Here is a 23,947-nt window from a genome sequence, read left to right as displayed (position 1 = left end):
ACTCATTGTATCTAGTATTAAGATTATCAGTCTTTAAAGGCCATAGAGTATTCATGGAAATAAGACTGTTATGAAAGGTTGTTATACAAAAGGATCATTTGAATGAAGTAGAACATAATTATTCCCTGCTGAGGATTTTTAATCAGCACCTATGAAGTCTAGCAAAGTCAATACTTCATGCTTTAGTCCTTCATCTCATGTCCTGCAATACATGGTCTCACCACTGTGTGGTGCGTGCAGGCCAGTGCTTTTGGTGTGAGATGTTTAGAGGCTGCATGTTATTATTATGTAGGTGTCAGCAGTCTGGAAGCACAATGGAAGCACCTTTTCAACATCCTCCCCTGTAAAACAAAACTGTGGGTTTAACTTAACAAAAGGTGGCTTACCACTGACAGGGGGAGTCATGAGAAGGACATAATACTCATCACAATAGAGGTGCACCAACTGGCAAACGAATAAACTGTCAGAATCAGGACAACATTATGAAAAAAGTTAGTTTTTTCCTCCAGCAACAACTGTTATTCTTCATCATCGTATGTTGGTGGAACATTTTACTCACAATGTTTTGAGGTGAAAAAAACATCCAAATGTCAGACTGATGTGACTTTCAAAGTGACGCATCTTTTGAGAGATACAAATGTCTGCTGGCTATATTTGTACATTCTTCATCCAACACAACTCTCTGGAGTGTGAGTGTGAGTGTGAGTGCAGAGGCCAATACATATAGCCACTCTGGCCCATTGACAAGGGAGCTCACAGATTCAACAGTGATGGCAAGACAAACAGATCATAGAAACCAGCAGAAACTGTTACTGCCAGCGTTTTGTCTCTATGCATGAAAGGAGTAAAGCAGTGAGCTCAGCATAATCCTTTCAGAGGGCTGCGGTCGGCCCTCTGACTGCCCTGGTCAGCATGATGCTCCAGTGCAGAAGCTCAATGCCAGGCCTGCTCTCCCCTCTTCCTCTCCAACTGTGGATTTTCGACCGCTTTATCCGACCTGAGCCTCCAAACCCGCCCGTCACACACACACAAAGTAAAACGGTGCCTAATCACTTCTGATGCCACAAACCGAATTTGTACCAATCCAGAGCACAAGTGGAGACATTGCTCGTGCTTTGGTGATCCCAGCTTTGATTAGAGTGAATGTTAATGGTACAATATAGAGGAGACAATGAAAAGAAAATCATGGAAAAATGGTGAAAGGTGAACACTGTAATGACATTATTCTGTGCTTGTAAGATTTCAAACGTAATGGAAATCAAGCAAAACTCCCACTGCTTCCTGCCACATCGCTACTGCCTCTCTATTTTCAGGTCAGGTAGCTCATCATGGTGTTATGAATGATGAATTTGTTTGTATTAGTGCTTCAACCACACTGTTGGTGGTACAAGATCTCCACCTCCTCCAGTAAGACAAAACGTTAAAGCCCCACGCAGAAATAAAAGATGCTCCAAAGTATTATACATTTAGTTTACTTCTCTCCTTGTCCTTCCCACATAGTGTACGTTCAACCTCAAGTCAGGATTTCGAAAGTAACCCTTAAACTGCGGTATATGGGGAGCTTTCCTACGTGAACAAGTTCAAGCTATTATCAATGACCAGTTTGATTATTTCTGGGCCTTTTAAACTTGCATTAGTCCAGATTCAGAGTAATTTCTACAATGAGCAGACAGAGGCAGGTCAAGGCAGGAAAAGGGTTAAATGATTTTGTTTTGATTTGTACTATTGTTTGCTGGCCCCTCCCCTGGGCCCAGCGGGGCTGCTGTAGCCCCTAGGGTGTTATAAAAAGGCCTCTGAGCTCCCACTGCTCTGGTAAAGAGGCTGAATGTCTGCAGGACATGCTTAACGTTTGTCTATCTATGTTCTTCTACTAACAACCAGCGGGGTTGGCACATAGATGCACAGAGACTGGCCTATTGCTCCACTAAGGAGCTCTCTACGACAGAAATCCAAATTCAGAGCAGCAGATTGTTCACAGTTGCATGAGAGTTACATGTTGAGCAGTTTACGTGTTGTTGCATTTAGCTTTAGAGAGGCTTTTTCTGTTTGAGGGCAATTTTTTGGTTTTAAACAGTAATTTACTGTGGAGAAACAGCATCTCATTTTAGTTGCTTAGTTAGTTTTTTTATTGACTTTTTATCCCTCCATTGTTTAGAAGTTGCTTTTTGACCTTTTGCCACCATGTGGGAGTTCAGGTCCATGTCCTTCTGGAGGGCTGTGTTTGCCGAGTTCTATGGTACCATGTTCTTTGTATTCTTTGGGCTGGGGGCAGCCCTCCGCTGGACCACTGGGCCCCACAATGTTCTCCATGTTGCCTTTTGCTTTGGGCTGGCGGCTGCCACCCTCATCCAGTCCATCGGCCACATCAGTGGAGGACACATCAACCCGGCTGTTACCTTTGCTTACCTGATTGGCTCCCAGATGTCTCTGTTCCGTGCTTTCTTCTACATCGTGGCCCAGTGTCTTGGAGCACTGGCTGGTGCTGCCGTGCTGTACGGGGTCACGCCCACCAACATGAGAGGAAACCTAGCCCTCAACACGGTAAGATTACCTGCCAGACACTGTAATGATAGGTACATTATTAGAAGTAAGCTTACTGGCTCTGACTCACTCCTGTATTCTAAATACACTGACTGTTGAATATTTAGATAATCAACTATAAATTACACAATATACGGATTACGCATTGCATGTACACAGAACATAGTTACCAATTCTGGTTTGAAAAGCAATATAGATATTAAACCTGACAAGTTTTACATTCAGGAAGGTCATTCATTACAAAAATCACAATATGTAAGAAAAACTCACAGTTTAACAATTTAATTTTGTCTGACAAAACTTAAAACCATGCTGATGTGATTTTAATTAATGCGCTCACATCATGAATTTCCTCTGTCTTCCATCTTTCAGCTGCAGCCAGGCATCAGCCTTGGCATGGCCACCACCATGGAGGTCTTCCTCACCCTGCAGCTTGTCGTCTGCATCTTTGCTGTGACTGATGAGAGGCGCAATGGACGCCTGGGCTCTGCTGCCCTAGCCATCGGTTTCTCTGTGCTCATGGGGCATCTTCTCGGGGTAAAAACCAACTGGGGGAATTCTGACACGGCTCACTGGGTTCATTCAAAAATCTAACCATAGTATCATGTCACATGTGCACATTTACAGTCTTAACCCTGAACTACCCTCTGCCTTTCACACAGATGTACTACACTGGAGCAGGAATGAACCCAGCAAGGTCCTTCGCCCCTGCTGTCCTGGTCAGGAATTTTGTCAACCACTGGGTAAGATGATCAGATCCGTGAATCGTGATACACTTCAAAGTCTTGCAAGCCGTAGTAATGTGACATCTTCAAACTCTAACGCATTCTGCCCTTTGTCTTTCTGTTTCTGGCAGGTGTACTGGGTGGGACCCATGATTGGTGGTGCGTTGGGTGCGCTGCTGTATGACTTCATGCTGTTCCCCCGTGTCCGCGGCCTCTCTGAGAGGCTCGCCACACTGAAGGGCATTCGACCCTCAGAGGCTGAGGGCCAGCAGGAGACCAGGGGAGAGCCGATCGAGCTCAAGACACAGGCCCTATAAGCCTGGAGACGAAGATTGGCTTTCTGACGCCCCCATCTCCATCCCCCACCCCTCAATCTGCACCCTCAGTTCCCGGTCCATCATCAACCGACCCAGCATTTCTGTGCACATACCTCCTCCCCGCATCCACACACGCTAACACAGATCCCAAACACCTTTGCTATCCTTGTTCTGCATCCAGAACTGGACCTACCGAATTACAGAGTAGCAGAAACCAGAGTCCCGACCATCTCGCCTGATTTCACCTCTACCTAACCTTCCTCCTCCACCTCCTCCTTCTCCTCCCCCTTGGACTGCAGGACAAAGATGGAGGGTTAGAAGAAGACTTGCCACTGAAGGAAGCACCCTGTGCCCTGCGGTGTGGGGAGTCAGTCACTCCTGGCTGACCAGGTGGCTATAACTGCTCAGGACAGGGGCCTCTCTCGCTATCTTTTTTTCACTTTCTCTCTCTTTCTGTTTTTCTCCCTAATTTGTAGTCCGCTAGGAGTGAAACTACAGTAGAGCAGTGGACTTCTGCATGCTTTTCCGTTTTGATTCGGTGTGATCTTGCCCTTTGTTTAGTGTTGTTTAATGAACTTTGGGTAAATTACATGTCCGTATTGTATTTTACCAGTATTTATTTGGCTCGCATTCATTTTTTTTAGTTGAATGTGTGTGTTTGTGTGAGACTGAGAGTGGGTGTGCATGCATGTCTCTGTGCATGTGTATGCGTGTGTGCTTGTTTTAATTGATCATTTTTATTTTTCTCTTTTCATTGCCACAATGTATAAGGATTTTTTTTTTAATCATACAAGCATATTTTCGGGAAAGATGTGGCCTTTTCCACGCCCTTACTGATACTGCAAAAGTTCAACAGACTCTATGTTTAGAGTGATCCCTCTTTTATATCAGATGAAAATAATTTATGCCTGCGAGTCAAGTCTTAAAGCCAAATTCATTCAGTTTAGAGATGGTGTCTCATATAGTGAAGCACACACACATTCATATTTATATCAAAATAAACACAAAACACAAAACTATCTGGTCTTTTCTGAGCTCAGTCTTCATTGACACGACAAACACTTGAATTGGTATATTTGCCACCAAAACTGTTACCCATTGCTTTACAAGTGGGGAATCTGCAGGTTTGTATCACATTTAGACAACTTATACAGTATTTGTGTTGGGTTACATTTTAAATGACTTTTCTGACATGAGCTTTGCTTTTAGAGCAGTGCTTATCACAGATTTATGTACAGGTGTGTGATAGTTGGTTTGCTTTTAGATTTGCGTGTCTGCCATGGAAAAACAAAGCAAACCTGACAAGCTGTCATGAGGAACAAGCGTTTTCTAGTTGAATTGTGTTGTTTGACACGACTGAAGGGTCTTTGTAACATCAACGCGAGGTTAGAAATGAAAGTGCATGAGGTGTGGTGGCTTGTTGCTGGTGTTGGCAAACACCTGGTGCCTTCTCTTCTCTGCGCTGAGCAAGCCCCAGTCTGATATTTGGGAGAAGAGAGAAGGTCACCGTGAGGTTTAGTGTGTTTGTACAGGGTGATAAATGTACACCTTTATTTTTCATACAATCTACACAAGAGAGAATGAACTTTGAAGTTCTACATTAGCCTGGCGTCCCCTCTCTCTTCCATCCCTCCTTCATCCACCCTACCTCCTCCCTTTGTTTACGAGGCAGCCATTGTGTTCTGCTCTAAAGAGGGGACATCTAAAGCTGCTGGGATGGAGGGAAGGGGACGGGGCACTGAGATAAGTTAGCATTTCGACAAATTTTACTAGAGCAGTTATTGAACCAGACATGTAAGCTGATTCTCTTTCTGCTTCCTCTACATAACCTTTTTTTCAGTGTGATTTCCCTGGCAGTGGTTGAGTAGAATTTACATTTTAATGACATGTTGAAATTAGAGTTTGTGTTCTAATGGAAAAGCTTTGTGATGTACAGTGTAAAGTTTTTTTTTTTTTTTTAAATCATTTTATGATTGTTGAAACTGGATGGATAGGAAATATAATATGCTAGTTATGCAATGTCTCCTCTTTGGCTGATGGATTATGGAAGTGATGCCAATTATGCTATACACCAATATGCTTTCATTCAATGAACAGCCTTTATGGTACAAGACATACCTTCCCGATCACAATGCCATTGATTTATTATTTTTATATGTCAAAAAAATCAGAAAATTCTTATGTTTCCAATCATTTCTTTGTCTCTTTTCTTTAAGACTGACTGTAGAAAAACATGTGATTTAAATAGATGGTGTTAAACAGGATAGGTACATTTGCATCCATCAAAAAAGCCACGACACCTCAGAGAACTAAACCCAGTAACCATTTACATAAACATTTGCGAATCAGATGGTGTTATTTCTGTGAAAGCACAGGGGCAGTGAAAGTTGCAATCCAATCCAGAGCCGCTTGTAGGACATATTCCTCTATCTGCAGTGTTTAAAATATTGCCACAAACAGTTGTGATATCAGTCAAGGTCGGCTTAAGGAAGATAACTCACTTCTTGTAAATAAATTCACAAAAATATTTTTGATATTTTGAAAAAGAAAAGATTTTATTTGTCACCACAGTTTAAAGATATATGATTGTATTATAGCCTCAGGGTGATTTATTCAAGAGAATCCACAAGATATAAAAGGTTATAAACATACATGCAACATAGTACGTAACCCACCAATATGCACAACACTGACAGTGATGGTAGGTAGTGCAAAGCTTCTCATGAAACCAAAAGTTTAATTAGGAAGATTCATTTTGATATACATGCAGCTGTGGATGCAAGCTGCCACAAAGCAAAGATTCTGCATCTCCTGCAAGGATGATATTGTTCTTGACCCTGTAATGTTTCCTATTGACTGCCACGCTAATTACTCTACTCTACATCCCTTCCATGTTTTTCTCTCAAACACCAAAAAAAATGTTCAAATTGCACATTAGCACGTTATGTGAGACTCCGTACATGAATAAAATAACGTACAATTTGAGAATTTACATAGGAATAAAGGTATGGAAATATACCGTTGATCATTTAGGCTACTTCCTCTATATTTATGAGTTGTATCACTGGAGGCAGATACCGATCATTTTTTTTGCATTGGGGCAATTAGTTGGACTTGATGGATGCTTAAGAGAAAAGAGCAACAAGCGAATGAAAGCTTTAAACATTTAAATATAGAACAGAAAATACACATAACTGAGTATTTAAAGTAGCTTAATAATCTTGAAGATTTTCATTCAAATGAAATTCACAATATATCGCCGAATGAGGTAACACAATAGTGATTGAGCCTATGGCCCACTGACGAAAGTATTGCAACATTCATGTATTTGCAGTGTTAGGAACTGGGTGTCTGTGGCAACATTCCTCGAAAACGTGCTGTATTAAGTTACTGCTATTGCAAACCGAACATTTCTACTGCTGTGGCTTCACATTAAAAGCATTTAACTCGCGAAAAACAAGTTGACTTTTATTATGAAGCAGTTATAGGAAATAAAATGTGTGTTTATCAGTGAGCTTGACACTGACCGCTATCATTCATCAAAAATGCATCTGCAAAACAAGACGATGGTCATTTTGGGGATTTTTTGACAGCATATCAGTTTTAAATAATGCAGTAATCGAAGAAGAAGGAGCAGCCACAATAAGTTGTTAGATGAAGGGCTGAAGCCCAAAGTATTCTGGCACCTGTAGTATTAAACCGCATTTGCTGTTACCACCAGTTGGGTGTCGCCAAATTAACCTGAAATTTAATTTCTCACCACCATTATCATCACTAGTTCATCTGCTATATCATAAGTGTCAATCAATATGGTATACTTTCACAGTCAATAGTGATGAAAAAGCTTATTGTTCCTTTCATATTCCTAATCTCCACTATGTACAAAAGGCTCATGAACATTGACTGAGTTATGAAGTCTTTACCATGCATACTGTGAGTTACTGTGAGATTGAGTGTATAATATACTATAGCTGAGGCTTAGCATCATAAGGAAGGGTTATATACAATAGGGAAAAACTACTCTGATATGTTTTCCTCTTCATGAAAACATGCAACAAGCACAGAGGACAACATAACCTCAAAAGTAATCTCCGGTGGCTGACTGTCCACTGAGTGGAGAACAACATCAACAAACCTACCACCCGGTGAGACAGAGTTTCTTTTTAAAGAGGTGCACAACAAGGATGACAGCACTTTTCATTCTTTCCGTTTGTTCTCAGTTTGACTTTGTCCTTCAAATGATTTCCTATTTGACATAGCACCAGGTCAACCAGAATAATCACATTTCTTTTTACCCAAAAGTAGACGAATCTGTAGATGGATGATGAAAGTGGAGGAAGAAAGTCTGTGCAAGCAATGGTGCTCCTTTCATATGAAGGTAAGAGAGACGATTTGGGCTCTGGTCTCTATCAGATGTCTGCTTTGCACTCCGAAACCAACTTTGGTGGGAAATCTTCCTACTGATGAAGACTCTCGAGGAGTTTGTCAATATCTAGATCCATATCCTCTGAAACACTAGAAGACAGACACATACACATAATGACCTCTGTGTAAAAACAACATTTACTTTTAATACAATTTAAACAATTGTACAAGTTTATACAATTGGTATACTTTCATAGGTGGTACATTTCTATTCAAACAATTTGAGTTCATCTTACATTTTGGGCCTCATTTCTGTCTAAAAAATGGTCTAAAAAGTGACAATCAAATATAAATGTGCAGACATAAACACAGTGTAAATGTTGCCAGTGGTAGAGAATTGGTCGTTAGCTGGTAAAGGACAGCACCAGGGAATATGTATGACAGTGGTATGAGAGAATTATGTAGACGTAACACTTACGAGGGGAAGCCAACAGCACTGTGAGGGCTTTCAGGGAGGGGTGTCAGAGGTGGGGGTGTGTCTGAGCTAGCTTCCCTGCAGACACACACACACACAAACATCACATGTTCCTTTAAAATGCTTGTACTTTAAGTGCATCAAAAGACATTGTTTATTTGTAAAATAGTCCCTTACGTGCCGACTTTGGTTTGGAGAGACACAGGGATGTAGCCCCCGACGGGTGACGCTTGAGGCTCTGTATCAAACAATAGCAGTGTTAGTTGTCCATTTTCACTTGAGCTTCAGACTATAAATCTGACATGAAGACAATTACCTGTGTAGAATTTTTTGAAAACTTCATGTTTTGGAAATTCAGGATACAGGTATGTTATGTGGTCTATGTCCCGGATGCGGTCTCCAAGGCTACGGATCTCAAGATCTCTCTTGGTGAAGGGCTGGATGTTCTGGATTTTCTGTCCTCCATCTAGTAGGGAAAAAAAGTTTGATGTGTCAGTGCATATGTGTGTGTGTGTGTGTTTGTGTGAGCGAGAGAGAGAGAGAGATAAGTGAGAGAGTGTCAGTGGCATAATGTGACTCTCCTAGTCGTTATTCCTCCTCCTAAAATTATTACTTTAGTAGCTTCAATAAAACACTCAGCCAGCACAACCATGTCAGTTCACTGCATATACACAAACATGCATGGAGGTTGTGCAACGTGCAGGCATGGCTTCAGTTATAATCCCATCTACAGCTTATGTCAACATGCGTTGGCGGCAGTTGGAGAGAGATCTTGTTTAACTTGCTCTGTAAATTGTCTATCTTGCTGCAATATGCAGCTAATTCCAGCTAAGCAGTCACAGCTGAGGGTGCGCCCACTTGCGCTGTGGTCACAACCAGCGGCGGTCAACTTCATTAAACTATATCTTAATACAGCTCAGCCTTTCTCTGTGGATCAGAGGGAATTCAAAACGTATTGCAAAGGAGCGCAAAAATATTTCAGGAAACAAATCCCATTGTGACCTTTTAGAGGGTAAATAGACATCCATATATATTACAAGCGGTCAACCTACCAACCACCCTACCCCACAAAATGGGGTATCAAGTCAAGTCCTGAAATTCCTTCACATAAAAATAACAAACGTAAAAGATAGATGCACGATTGCCCTGGTCACCATATCGACACTGAATTTACTGCGTGCACCTTAGCTTCATCACAGTTAAAACCACACCAACACTTACTGTCAGTAGCGGACACATATGCAATTGTGATGCCTCCGATTTCAGAGTCACTAAAGCGAAGCAAGAACGTCCCGTTGGGCCTGTCTTTGAGAATCAGGTGTAGGTGCTGCTTCCCAATGAAACCGAATATCAGCCTAGTGGAACAAAACTTGTCATTATTAACAGACTGTAGCAGGTTGCTAACATTTAATATTAAAATAGCATAGGGAGTCCCCTCACCCTTCGCTCCAGTACTCCCTCAGGTGCTTCTTGGTCAGCTCCATCACTCCCTCAAACCACTGCCAGAAAGTGAAGGGTCGACCCGGGAGCACCTCCTGTAAGATTGAAACGGCACTTTGAGACTTGACTGAATGATCGCCTGTGTGTGTCTGCCAGAGGACATACACCTGTGTGTACCTTATTAAACTGGGCCCAGGTAACCAAAATGTTGCTGAAGTCGTCGGCAAAGTCAGGCTTATCGAATATCTTCTGGGCCAAGAAGTGCTGGTTGTATTGGTCCAGATTGTGGTGTGTCAAGACCTCGGAGGTGAATTTACTGTTGAGAGTGCTGTACATCATCCTCCATGGCACGCGCTCCGACACCATGAATGGCACTCTGTCCTGATGACAACAACAAAGAGGCTGACGTGATGAGAGCACTGATATGCATTTACAATGATGTCAGAGCCAGAGTGAAAGAAACAAAGAAAGGCATTTCAAAAAATCGATGTATTTGTTATAGATCACATCAAACTATTTGCAGTCAACATTAAGATTGACAAAGCAAAGAGAGCAACAAACAGTTAGCCCTTCAAGACCCAAAGAGCTTGAGTGCCCATTAACGTAAGTCTGTGGCTCACTTCCAACTCAACGTAGTAAACTGATAAAGCTGCATACAATATTCTGTCTGATGAATGAACCAGAAGATATTTGTTAGTATGAAGTGTTATAAATGCGGAATAGATTTTGTGCAAACTTAAGTCACCAGTAGAGGATGATATTTTATATTGGTGTTATGGACGTTGTCATGGTCTTGGGTTTTGTTTTGTTTATTTCCTGTTTTATTTTGAAGTTCCCTGCCTCTAGTGTCCAGTGTTTGGTTTTACTTCCTTTCTGTCTTTTTTCTGCCTATTTTACACCAAACCTGTGTGTCACACTGTGTTGATTGTTTAATGTTATGCACTATCCGCCATGTCAAATTCCTTGTATGTGCAAATAAACGGTTCAGATTCAGATTCAGATTCATTCGTTGATTATTTACACATCTATTTAGTCTGTGATTCCTTGTGTCCTTGTCCGGTCATCTGCCTTTGTTTACTGAAGCGCTACATTTCTGAGGGTGTTACTCATATCCCTCGTTGGATTTCCTGCCTTTCAGCCTTACAGGATTGTCTTCAGTTTGGTTCTTTTTCATTTGTGCTTATACTTTCCGCTCCCTGCTCACTCAGTTTTTGTCTATTCCTGTCTATTTGGTTTCAGCTTTGGTTATTAAAGCTAGCTTTCTGTCTCATTCCACCTGCATTCAACCACACTGCAATCTGCAGGACAGAGCCGAGGGACAAGAGGAGGTGGACTCTGTGTTTACATCATGGTGCTTGGTGCTCAAACATGGTCAAAGGTGATGATTGACAATGTTTTACAGATGTAAAATGTTTGATGTTAAGACGTCGGCCATATTAACTGCCCAGAGATTTTTTTACATTTCTTATGATGCAAATTCCAAAAATGCACTACAGGAATGTACAACTGTTTTTGTTTTTCTTGTGTTCCAAATGGGCTACAACTGCGTTTGTTGTTTGTTGTTAGTTGGTTTATTGGACGTATTATTGAGATGTTATAGTTCACTGAATTCAAATTAATATCTAAACAATTGTAGAGAATCCCTCCAAAGATCAACTGACGACGTTAGAGCCTAGGCACCAAACATTAACGCTGTACGTAGACCACATTTACACAACAATCTATTCCTCATGAGTTCTCTGTGAAGTTGCAGTGTTCACAATAGCACAGACAGACAAACAGCATCGGTGATAGCAACACTTAAATGTGAAGGGACATGAAAGCAATAGCAGAGAAATTAATAATTTGACACTTACTGGTTCAGAAAAAGCACAGTCCCATATGATGGTGGCCAAAGCGTTGTGGTCCTGACTACCATGAACAATGACGACCACCGGCAGTGAGATCATCTATAGTAATGACATCATTTTTAAGTTGTATGACCATGTAGTTGTAAGCCCCAGTGCATCGCTGCTATTGCCATTTAACAAAGCTTGTGTGCTGACGAATGGTATGCAAGAACATTGAACGCAGCTGTGTTCAATGTGATAAAGGAGAAAAAAACATCATCATCAAGCCAAAATTAGTACCTTTTCATTAGGCAACAGGATTCAACAATCAGTTTAAGAACAGGCAGAACAATGAACAGGACCAAACCTGTATCCTGTAGGGAGTGTCACAGCCTGTGATGTTGATCTCCGTCGAGAACAGGAGAGCAAATTTTTCTTCTGTCACAGACTCTGATCCCTTTCTGTCTGCTCTCTTGATCTTCTTGATGGACTGTTACACCAAAATACATTTAAATTAGTTAAGATTTAACATGAATCTAATCTCGGCTGAGAAATCGAGAGCGGTACATACCATATTCCTGAAGGTGGCACACGTGCTTTTGCTGGATGTGTTGTGTTCTAGGATGGCTGTATTGTTGATCAGTTCCCCGACATTATCGCTGCAGGTTACAAAAGGTTTCAATATCAATTTTTCTCTTGTATAAGTATACAGTAAGAACCTTAATTGCTCCCATTCTGAAGAGTTATTTGACAATTTTGGCTTATCAGACACTAAACAACAACCAAGATAGTCATTGATGATGTACTGTATCACAAATTCACAAATAGATCTTTTTAGGGAATCAATTTACGGAACGGAAACAAAACCTCCTGATTCAAGAGCCAGTGTGTATGATTTTGGGGGCATCTAGCGGTGTGGTTGCAGATTGCAACCAACTGAATACCCCGACGCTCACGTAAAAAATGCGAAAGCCTCTCTCTACAGTCAGTGTTTGTTTGTACGTTCTGGGCTACTTTTGAAAAATGCCGGTGCAAACGGCAAAAATGAAGGGTTCATTCTAAGATATTGAAAACACAATTATTGTTAGTTTCAGATGATTATACACTTGTGAAAACATAGTTTTATCATATTTCATTTCTGCCAATAGATACACTGCTATGCATATCTTTTTTTTTTTTAAAGCTACTTTAACAAGGCTATTATTGCTGTAGCCTTTGAGCCTGGAGAGATAAGAAACACTCCAGGTGGAAAAAGTACTGAATACCATGAAAACCAGTAAGCGATGTGCACTAATTGCTCTCCTCTGCCCTGACCGTGTGCAGTCCTCCATGTTGTGCTGTGTAGATGACTCACCCAGGTACACTGCTCAGGTTCCTGGCCTGAAGTTCGTTAATGATTTGCGCCTTCAGCACCACAGGCTTCCCAGGAGCAACTTTTTCCCCCAGCAGATATCGCACTGTTGTGGAGAACTTTGACTGAGTCTTAATGACCTGAGGGGGCTGCCTGTCCACTACAAGAGAGCTGAAGGAAACATCAGTTACATGAGTGAGGGAAAAAATCTTCCAGCTTTAAAAGATGTATGACAGTAAGAAATAGAAATAAGAAGAATATAAATATATAAAAGAAAACAATGTGCTGTGCTACCTTTCAATCAGAACCTGCAGAAGTTTCCCCAGCCTTTCCTCGAGCTCTGGGATCGGTTCCCCTATCAGCATCAACTCCTGTCTCAGCTTCCCGTTTACACCAAGCAACTGCTCACACCTAACAGAGAAGATGTATAAAGATGGTGAGGGAGCAAGAAAGAAAGTGCAAAAGCCAGTACAATATGCCTCTGTAATAACTATCGTGTCATACATTATGATGTTTTTACCAAGGAATACAACTTCATTATTGTATCTACAATCAAACAAATACTTTTAGACTGGTTGCCGAATTCCTTCCTGCCTCATAGCCATGGACTCCCACAGAAAGCTGATCAACAGCAATACAATACAGATGCAGTCAATACAAAAGGTAATAAGTGGAGGGGTGTGCACCTCACCAGGTCTGTAGGGGGTTGAGGTTTTCGTCAAATGGCTGTCCGATGGTGGCCTTGTGCTGATCCCACCTCCACGCCTTCAGCCTGCTGATCAGTCGGGTCTGACATTGGTCCAAACAATCAACACACTCCTTCAGCAGCTGGAAACGCTTCTGCAACAACCAACAGCCAAACATGTTACACTGACACACACAGATGCATAGAAACATAGAAATACTACACACCTCCATACATTCCAAAGACCTCAGGATTTAAAAAACCTGAAGAGATTTCTTGTTTAATAATTATAGATACAGAAAAGCTGCACATTCTTATACTAGAGTGGTTGGAATCTACACGTATTTACCATTTCCATTTCATTATTGACTGAAAATCGACAGTGTTTTGATAATGTGCAGCTTAATTTCTTCAGAAATCTATGTAAAAAAAGAACTAATATCCCCCTATGGTCCCAGTAATGTTGGTAGACGCAGCTGAAGCCTTTGCCAAGCTCACCGTGGCCATTGCTTTCACATTGTACTCCAGCTTCTGGATGTGATTCTGGAGTTTCTGAATTTCTGACTTTGTGTGATCAAGTCCGTTCTGTTGAATTGGCCCTGTTCAAACAATACATAACATCAAATGTTGAGTCCAAACGAACAGAAATGAACAAGCAGACAAACAAATTGTGAGTGACAACTTTTGTTAACGTCTGACAAGGAAAGAATAATTACTTTTTTTTTCTTGTTCTGACAAGAAAGCGAAACTAAAAGTGAATCATCCAAGTTGACAGGATGGGTGTTATTTTATATTGGGGAACAATGAGGAAAGAAAATTAAAACTTCTTAAGAAATCAGATAAAACAGGTCAACATGTGAGCACGTCAGTCACACAGGCCAGGCCTGACAAGGCGAGGCAGAAAAGAACATTACATTGAAAATAAAGAAAGCTTGGCCATATACAGCTGATATGGATAATACTTTCACTGTAAATTGTGAAAGTATTTTTTTTAAATAGAAAGCCATGCATGTATGTCTCAAGAACACAGACTGGAATGCAAAGACAGATGTTCTCTGTTGACCTTTTTTATACACATCTTTTTATTTATTTTTGGATTTCACTGTCCATAAATCGCATGTGGTGGGAGCAAGGGATTTCCAACTGAGCAGAATCCACATGAAAGGTAGAAGAGTAGAAGAAAGAAAGAAGCACCAAAAAAGGCAGCGGTAGTAGTGGTAGCACTGGTAGCGGCATTTAGCAACACTGATCGCTCAGTTTTATTCTGCCATCTAAAAGTTAGTTGGAATCTCACATTAATGTGAATTTATGCAAACTTGAACAAACTATCTGCAAAACAGAAAATGAGCCTTAGGGCTCCTCCATTCATGGCCCACCACTGTTTACATTATATTAACATGTTACCTCTCTGTCATGCCATTCAGAGGCGTAATGGCAGGTTTCATTCCTACACCAGTGACTCACAGCTGTATCTGTTAATTCATGTCAACAACATTGTTCATCCTGAAACTTTACACAACTGACTTTCTGACATTTAAAGCTGGATGTCACTGAATTTCCTGCATTCTAAATTCAGAAGTCTAAAATCAGAAGTCAATATGAATAAGACTTATTAGGGCTGCAACTAACAATTATTTCCCCTACAGATTAATCTGCTGAATATTGTCTCGATTCATCAATAAATAAATACAAAATGTAAACTGCACTACAAAGTTTGCGAGAGAGCTCATAAAAGGAAACTAAATTAAACTGAAAACATATGAAACATTAAGTAATCTTGAAAAAGATAAACTAAAATAACCAATTTCTGCAATTTCAGTTACTATGGGTAATGTACTTGATTAAGCTCCAGCTGTGTCACTAGAGATTATTAGCGCCTGCTACAAAGTGGCTGTTCATAATATTTTAGATATGTGAACGCAAAGCAGGGCGTTACTGAAGAGAATATCTGTGTTCAGTCTACCTTGTGTTTGTGTTTGTTTGTGTCTCATACCTTGTAAACGCTCATAGTTCTGCCTCTCCCAGTTGAGCTCTTCTTGCAGCTGGTGCATCTTTTGTCGGATGTCCTGGACCTCTATCACCTTCAGGACCAGGTGGTCTACATCCTGCATGTTGGGGAACGAGGACTCTATATTGGGGTACTGTTGGAACTGTGGGGGGTTGGGCATCTGAGCGGGCTAAAAACATGGAACAGCACTTAATACACTTACAGTATTGCTGCTTCTTCTTCTTCTGATCTGAGCGGATCTCAGATCCTTGAACACATATGCCACAAAGGAGATATTTCAAACAGGTGAATTTAAAAACCACTGTTATAGCACTTTGTAAGACTATTGCCTGCTAAGTAGTATGCATGCATTATTTGTTAAAAGACCTTACCGTGCCGAGCAGGACCCTCTCCTTTGTGAGGATCTCCCTGACCATCACAGTAAATTGTAGAGAATCTTGCTGAAACATGGTCTGTGAATCAAGAACATATCTTATCACATTTTTAAAACAGTTTATAATGTCACTGTGTAGCAACTAGTACGCAGTGTCTTTTTCCAATTAATGACAATACATTTCTTCTGGCAACAAAAATATGTAAAGATTGCTATATTGGTTATTCTGGATTCTTTAGAGACATTCACTTCTTTCTTTGGTATCTTGTGATCAGTGGAATGTATGTCGGCTTTTATTTTTCATTTGGAAGCACTTGTAGTTGTGGGCACCTCTCACTCTCTCTACAGCTCCACAGACGCTTTACATTACCCATGAGAAACACCATGTTTTCTTGCATATGAAAACATCATCTTCCTGTCTTTGGTTTCAGTGGTTTCAGTCATTCAACCTGCTGCGACCACTGGCAGCCACTTAGAAATACAATGGCTTGAAGTTACTGCATTTAACTGCATTTGAACTCAACTGCGAGCTGCAGGAAGAGCGACACTGGCTTATTGAAACCTGTCAGGGATCCAGGGTGGAACTTAAATCCTATTCTCGAACACAGTTCCCCTACCATGTTCCTGCTGATCTGCATCAGCTTCATCCTGTCCACCACGTTGCCGTTCTGCTGAGCAATCGATTGCAGCATGCTGATTGTCTGGTCCAACAGAGCCCGAGCTTGGCTCTCCTGCTCCACATTTTCCAGCGCAAAGTCGTCCCTGTGAGCACACACATACACACACACATATATACATACTTGCCCATGCATATAAAGTATCTGCATGTAAACATACACACGCATTGATCCATATGCTGCATATATACAAGCACGTTGGTGTAACTGTTTGTGTGTACATGCATGTGTATGTTTATGTAAAATATATGTGTGCACATGTGTTTGTGTCGTACCATCTTTGTCTCTCAATCCACTCAGCTAAAAAGTGTCTGACTTCGATGGGGAAGGCGGATGGGGGATAGAGGTTGTTGATAGTGTCATCAGGCAGGCACTGTAACATCTGGGATATGCGTAACCACTGAGCCATGATCAGAGAAGCACTGCACAAGTAAAAGGAGTAAAAGAAGATTATGTCAGTTATGTCACTGGATTCTTAATTTACAGTTAAAACAAATCCACTCTTTTTGAGCAAACGCCACACTGGCAGTTAAGATTAAGGCAGGTGTTATTCTGTTCAATATGCATAAATGAGCTGAAAATTCAAATTGTACCCAGTATTATAGACAAAGATTGAATTTCTACAGATAATATCAACAAGTTGTTCTTTTTCCAAGAGAAAGTCAGGAATGAAGAGGAATACCTTACTGGTGGCTTGGTTTAAAAGCAGTTGAGTGTCTCTGAGATCACAGAGAGACTAAACTGCTTCTGTTGATATTAAATTAAATTCTGGATAACATATCGTCCAATGCAACTTGAAAACAGAAAGCTAAGTTTACACTGGCCGTGTGGAGTCAGCCACGCTGAGAGGCTTCAACAGTAAACAAAGTACTACAAACAAAGTAAGATGAAAAATTGTAAACGCCTGGAGTGTAGACCTGTAACAGATATTTTATGCCGGCAAGACATATGCAGGACCACAACGCAACTGGTGAGCAAAACATTCTTGAGGAATATAAATTGCATCTAGTTATCCAGATGTGGCACTATGTCAAGGAAGAATGCCAGTCCCTGCTGCAGTAAGATGAGTTTCTAAAGGGACCCTGGTACTGCATAAATAATCAAAACAATTCAAGTTCAGGATAAGGATAAGGATAAGGATGTTTATTGTCATCGTAAGAATATACAACGAAATTGAGTTGGCGACTCATCAGTACAGCAGCAACAGTTAAAAAGTGTATAAAAACATTAAGACAAGACAAATTAAAAACAAGACATTAAATAAATATATACAAGATAAAACAAGATAAAGCACAGGCATCAATGGCTTCAAAGTGAAAAATGTGGTTGGTTACAGTGTCGTGTTATTGACTGTTTGTTTCAGCACTGTCCGGTGTGAGCTGGGTGGGGTCGTGGGTGGCGGTGGGGGGATGATTTAGGAAACTGCTCTGGGGAAGAAGCTGTTAATCGTGGTTGCTTTAATTATTACCTCTTTATTATCAAACAATTACCCCACTATAACCATGTTATTACCGCGATGTAATGTACAGTTCTCCAGACTGTTTGTATTATTGTATAATATTATATCTACCAGAGTATGGAAAACCATACATACGGTTGGTGTAGTTGATGTCACTGCATAATGGAGTCAAACCAATCACTGGTCAATTTCCACTGGCATTCACAGAAATCACTGTGGCGCAATTTGACTATTGTCGTGGGATGATTTTGAATACTTAATTTGACAAAATACCACGATATGACAAAACGACCCTAATGATGAGCAGCCCATGGACTACAGTCACCTCGCCCGGACCAGGGAAACCGGGGCACCCTCCCGGAGCCAGACCCAGGAGGGGAGCTCGTAGGCGAGCGTCTGGTGGCCGGGCCTTTGCCCATGGGGCCCGGTCGGGCTCAGCCCGAATAAACATCATGGAGCAGCCACCCTGTGGACCCACCACCCGCAGGGACACGCATTGGGGTCGGGTGCTATGCAGACCGGGCGGTAGGTCGGGCGGGAGGCCCGGGCATGCCGATCGCTGGCGACATAGACTAGCTCTAGGGACGTGGAACGTCACCTCGCTAGCGGGGAAAGAGCCGGAGCTGGTGCAGGAGGTGGAGCGATACCAGCTAGAAATAGTTGGACTCACCTCCACACACAGCGTTGGCTCTGGAACCAAGCTCCTGGAGAGGGGTTGGACTTTGTCCTTTTCCGGAGTTGCCCAGGGTGAGAGGCGCCGGGCGGGAGTGGGGATACTCACGAGCCCCCGGCTGAGCGCCGCTGTGTTGGAGTTCTCCCCGGAGAGCGAGAGGGTCGCCTCCATGCGCCTACGGGTTGCGGGGAGCAAGGCTCTGACTGTGGTTTGTGCTTATGCACCAAACAGCAGTTCGGAGTATCCGGCCTTCTTGGAGTCGGTGGGAGGGGTCCTGGAAAGGGCGCCGCCTACCGACTCCATAGTTCTCCTGGGGGACTTCAACGCTCACGTGGGCAATGACGGAGAAACCTGGCGGGGGGTGATTGGGAGGAACAGCTTGCCCGATCTGAACCCGAATGGTGTTTCGTTATTGGACTTCTGTGCTTGCCACGGTTTGGCCATAACGAACACTATGTTCGAACATAAGGTGGCTCATAAGTGTACCTGGTACCAGAACACCTTAGGCCGGAGATCAATGATCGACTTTGTAATCGTATCATTTGATTTGCGGCCGTATGTTTTGGACACTCGGGTGAAGAGAGGAGCAGAGCTGTCAACTGATCACCACCTGGTGGTGAGTTGGATCAGATGGCAGGGGAACCGGTTGGAAAGACCCGGTAAACCCAAACGTGTAGTGAGGGTAAACTGGGAACATCTGGCAGAGGACCCTGTCCGGGAGGTCTTTAACTCCCACCTCCGGAAGAACTTCTCACACATCCCGAGGGAGGTTGGGGACACGGAATCCGAGTGGACCATGTTCAAAGCCTCTATTGTGGACGCGGCCGCTAGGAGCTGTGGCCGGAAGGTCATCGGTGCCTGTCGTGGCGGCAACCCGAGAACCCGGTGGTGGACACCGGAGGTGAGGGAAGCCGTCAAGCTGAAGAAGGAGACCTTCAAGGCCTGGTTGGCCCAGGGGTCTCCTGAAGCAGCTGACAGGTATCGGCAGGCCAGAAGGGCTGCAGCTGCGGTGGTCGCGAATGCTAAAACTCGGGCATGGGAGGAGTTCGGGGAGGCCATGGAGAAGGACTTTCGGTTGGCCTCAAGGAGGTTCTGGCAAACCATCCGACGGCTCAGGAAGGGAAAGCAGGGCTTACCCCAGGCTGTTCTCAGCAGGGGGGGGGGAACTGCTAACCCGGACGGAGGACATCGTCGGGCGGTGGAAAGAGCACTTTGAGGAACTCCTAAACCCGACCAACATGTCCTCTGCAGAGGAGGCAGCGCCTGAGGACCTAGGGGGAGGCTCACCCATATCCCTGGCAGAGGTCGCTGAGGTAGTTAAAAAGCTCCTTGGTGGCAAGGCGCCGGGGGTGGATGAGATCCGCCCTGAGATGCTGAAGGCGCTGGACATAGTTGGGCTGTCCTGGCTGACACGCCTCTTCAATGTCGCATGGGGGTCGGGATCAGTGCCCATGGAATGGCAGACCGGGGTGGTGGTTCCCATCTTCAAAAAGGGGGACCGGAGAGTGTGCTCGAATTACCGGGGTATCACACTACTCAGCCTCCCGGGGAAGGCTTATGCCAGGGTGCTGGAAAGGAGGCTCCGACCGCTTGTCGAACCTCAGATTCAAGAGGAGCAGTGCGGATTCCGTCCCGGCCGTGGAACAGTGGACCAGCTCTTTACCCTCGCAAGACTACTGGAGGGGCTCTGGGAGTTTGCCCAACCAGTCTACATGTGCTTTGTGGACTTGGAGAAGGCTTTCGACCGGGTCCCTCGGGGGATCTTGTGGGGGGTGCTGCGGGAGTATGGGGTGCCGGACCCGTTACAACGGGCGATCCGGTCTCTGTACGACTGCAGTAGGAGCTGTGTCCGCATTCTCGGCAATAAGTCAGACACGTTCCCGGTGGGTGTTGGCCTCCGCCAGGGCTGCCCTTTGTCACCGGTCCTGTTCGTGATTTTCATGGACAGGATATCTAGGCGCAGCCTGGGGGCGGAGAACGTCAGTTTCGGGGGTCTCGGGATCGCCTCTCTGCTATTTGCAGATGATGTGGTCCTGTTAGCCTCCTCGGATCGTGACCTCCAGCATTCACTGGGACGGTTTGCAGCCGAGTGTGAAGCGGCGGGGATGAGAGTTAGCACCTCCAAATCTGAGGCCATGGTGCTCTGCCGGAAACCGGTGGATTGCTCCCTACAGGTGGGGACGGAGTGCCTACCTCAAGCGAAGGAGTTCAAGTATCTCGGGGTCTTGTTCACGAGTGAGGGTAAGATGGAGCGGGAGATCGACAGACGGATCGGTGCAGCTGCAGCAGTAAAGCAGGCGCTGCACCGGACCGTCTTGGTGAAGAGGGAGCTGAGCCGGAAGGCAAAGCTCTCAATTTACCACTCGGTCTACATTCCTACCCTCACCTATGGTCACGAACTCTGGGTCGTGACCGAAAGGACAAGGTCGCGGCTACAAGCGGCCGAAATGAGTTTCCTCCGTAGGGTGGCCGGGCTCAGCCTTAGAGAAAGGGTAAGGAGCTCGGTCATCAGGAGGGAGCTTGGAGTCGAGCCGCTACTCCTTCGCGTCGAAAGGAGTCAGCTGAGGTGGTTCGGGCATCTAATTAGGATGCCTCCTGGACGCCTCCCACTGGAGGTTTTCCAGGCACGTCCAACTGGGAAGAGACCCCGGGGAAGACCCAGAACACGCTGGAGAGATTACATCTCCCAGCTGGCCTGGGAACGCCTCGGGATCCCCCAGAATGAGCTGGAACATGTTGCCGGTGAGAAGGAGGTCTGGGTCGGCCTGCTTGCCCTGCTGCCACCGCGACCCGACCCCGGATAAGCGGTGGAAAATGGATGGATGGATGGATGGACCACGATATGACAACAGTAACAAAGAATACAAAATGAATCCTACAGTCAAACCTTTTCTGATACCTTCACTTCTACCAGCTTACCCTCACACTGTCTATCACATTATACAGCAAAGAAAGGAACCTCTCATTGAAATACAGCTGCAACTAATGATTATCTTCACGATCGATCGATTTGCCAATTATTTTCCCGACTTGTCAATTAATCATTTCTATAAAATATCGGAAAATAGAAGAAAAAAAGACGCCCATCAGATCAAAAGGTGAAAAAAGCAAAAATGGTTTCAGTTTAATCAGATAAATAATGAATGTCATGAATTATTTAATTTATTGCTGAAAACAATTCATCGATTAATCAATTGGTAGTCACCAGAAAATTTTGACAATCAATGAATTGTTCAAATCATTATTGAGTGACAACGTCAACAGTTCAATAGGTCCAGTTTGTCAAATGAGGGGAGTTGCTGCTTTTCTTTGTCTTATAGAACAGTGAAAAAACAGAGAATATATTTGTTTTGGTAACTGTTGGTTCAACAAAACAAGCAAATTGAAGACGTCACATGCTGTAATTAATGATGAGCATTATTCACTATTTTTTGATATTCACTAGATGTTATATGAAGATCAAATACTGTGGTGTGATATGAGCTGTACTTCTAACAACATTAATATCTAATCAATTCCAATGTGAATGCCACATAAACAGAATCAAGCTGTTTTCTAGGAACGGAAAACAATGAACCACAGAGCGTGGAGGGTGGGACTAAATTGGTAAAGATTGTGGCTGCCTTGATCATGACAACATTTCACATTCTGTGAAATACAAGACAGGGATTAGAGGACTGTGTTGCAGACTTCAGTCAGAACCACCCGCTAGAACAGTCTTCCTATTTGTTTAAGAGAGGTCACTAAACACCTGCAATCATGAGTAAACATACTACCTTACCTCTGGCACTCTCGTTGTTTTTCATATCTGCTACTTTTGAAATTGATATTTGTATGTTGTTGTATTGTATCATTATTGTGTTTTATTCTGCTGCACAGTGTTGTACAGAGGTGCCTTGCTGTAGCATTGTATTGATGATATCAGGCCACATACTTGTAATAACCTGCCCAAGGGCCACAGACGGGAAGTTTGCTCTCTAGCTAACTCTGAAATGGTGATTCATGTGAAATATCCCTAAATAAATACAAAAGTAAGTAAAGAGCGCAACTTAAGCCTCTTTTTAATTAACAGGTGTAAGTAAATCACTTATGTGGGTTTCCATAACTGCTAAAGGATATAAGGCTGTATTTCAGGCCCACATACATCCTGCAACAGTTGTTATTATGTAACCAAAACATGACAGCGACCCAGACTACCTCATATATTACACACCGTTCTCTCAACTGACAATGCCTCCTCCTCAGCTTTTAACAAAACCATATCTGTACAGTAGAAAAAAACAACACTTACCTTCAGTTCAATTTAGATTGCAACCATTGAATATGCTCTGGTGTCCTCTGTGTCACAAGTACTCCGCCAGTCCGAATAAACTACTGAGCATTTCCTGTCTCCATCCCTCACTTTAAATATAACGTTTGTCCCTTAAGAGCTGGGTCTTTACTGTCGTCTTAATGTGTTTACCGAGGAGAAATCAACTGAGAGCACCGAGCGGTTCAGCACGGACAACTTTTCAGCAGCGCAGAAAAAAGGTTTGGTTTACTTCCCTGTTTATGCACGATGTGCCAGTAGCGGAGGAGCGCGCTTTATTTCCTGCCTTCAAGTTCCCTCATGCCCAAGATATACGGTCCAGACGTAGGCTACAGGGCTGCCGTTTAGTAGGATTAATGTGATAGAGACCGTGCACGGATGGGTGCTCGTCCGCAACAGCTACAGTATGTTTTGCCTCAAAAAGTCCACGTTGTTTGGTTTAGCCTACTTTCGGTTTTGTTACAGCGCTTAAAGCATGCACTCTGCGGCTATCGTCTCAGGACTGTAGATAATAATAACAATAGACCGGCTAACGAGGAACAGGAAAGTACATAGTAATTTAAGTGCCACCTTTAGAAACTACAACCGACACTAGTGGGCCTGGTAAACTTCCACAGAACGACACGTAGGCGGAGTAATGTTGAGTCATTTTACTAGATGCTGTAACTTCCAGTAAGACTCTACTGAGACACATGATACCATATCTGCTAATGGCAGTGT

General features: G+C 43.2%; 2 protein-coding genes across 4 annotated transcripts; one reads left to right on the top strand and one right to left on the bottom strand.

The window, feature by feature from the left end:
• Positions 1-1,940: 1,940 nt before the first annotated feature.
• mipa (major intrinsic protein of lens fiber a) lies at positions 1,941-6,885 on the top strand. Its single transcript, XM_076095273.1, has 4 exons — positions 1,941-2,541; positions 2,914-3,078; positions 3,204-3,284; positions 3,398-6,885. Exons 1-4 carry the CDS (start codon positions 2,182-2,184, stop codon positions 3,581-3,583), a joined length of 792 nt encoding a protein of 263 aa, XP_075951388.1. The 5' UTR covers positions 1,941-2,181; the 3' UTR covers positions 3,584-6,885.
• On the bottom strand, positions 6,111-23,844 carry stat6 (signal transducer and activator of transcription 6, interleukin-4 induced). 3 transcript variants are annotated; one of them, XM_076095271.1, is made up of 20 exons: positions 23,210-23,844; positions 17,062-17,208; positions 16,727-16,871; positions 16,108-16,188; positions 15,939-15,983; positions 15,722-15,833; positions 14,227-14,327; positions 13,735-13,883; positions 13,338-13,454; positions 13,047-13,214; positions 12,264-12,351; positions 12,060-12,182; positions 11,720-11,812; positions 10,041-10,244; positions 9,864-9,958; positions 9,645-9,778; positions 8,740-8,889; positions 8,601-8,661; positions 8,427-8,501; positions 6,111-8,098 (listed from the first exon to the last, which is right to left on the bottom strand). In XM_076095271.1, the coding sequence occupies exons 2-20, from the start codon at positions 17,193-17,195 to the stop codon at positions 8,041-8,043; spliced, it is 2,133 nt and encodes a 710-aa protein (XP_075951386.1). In that variant the 5' UTR covers positions 17,196-17,208; positions 23,210-23,844; the 3' UTR covers positions 6,111-8,040. The 3 variants fall into 3 exon arrangements, with proteins under 3 accessions (XP_075951386.1, XP_075951385.1, XP_075951387.1); XM_076095270.1 differs by lacking the exon at positions 15,939-15,983 and having other exon boundaries at positions 15,722-15,905; positions 23,210-23,843; XM_076095272.1 differs by lacking the exons at positions 11,720-11,812; positions 15,939-15,983 and having other exon boundaries at positions 15,722-15,905.
• Positions 23,845-23,947: the final 103 nt, after the last annotated feature.

The sequence above is a fragment of the Anarhichas minor genome, unplaced genomic scaffold (genome assembly GCF_050575085.1).
Source record: "Anarhichas minor isolate MPS153535 unplaced genomic scaffold, ASM5057508v1 ptg000003l, whole genome shotgun sequence".
In the NCBI taxonomy this organism is placed as follows: Eukaryota; Metazoa; Chordata; class Actinopteri; order Perciformes; family Anarhichadidae; genus Anarhichas; species Anarhichas minor.
The sequence above is the reverse complement of the archived record's forward strand: the minus strand, read 5'-3'. Positions and strand labels throughout refer to the sequence as shown.

Coding starts and splice junctions, on each gene's coding strand:
- stat6 (XM_076095270.1), bottom strand. CDS start 17,195: ATGGCTCAGTGGTTACGCATATCCCAGATGTTACAGTGCCTGCCTGAT. Junction 15,906..16,107: donor AGAGGGTCCTGCTCGGCACG/GTAAGGTCTTTT, acceptor CCATGTTTTTAG/CCCGCTCAGATGCCCAACCC. Junction 8,502..8,600: donor CTCCAAACCAAAGTCGGCAC/GTAAGGGACTAT, acceptor GTGTGTCTGCAG/GGAAGCTAGCTCAGACACAC.
- mipa (XM_076095273.1), top strand. CDS start 2,182: ATGTGGGAGTTCAGGTCCATGTCCTTCTGGAGGGCTGTGTTTGCCGAG. Junction 3,079..3,203: donor TCATGGGGCATCTTCTCGGG/GTAAAAACCAAC, acceptor CCTTTCACACAG/ATGTACTACACTGGAGCAGG. Junction 3,285..3,397: donor GGAATTTTGTCAACCACTGG/GTAAGATGATCA, acceptor TGTTTCTGGCAG/GTGTACTGGGTGGGACCCAT.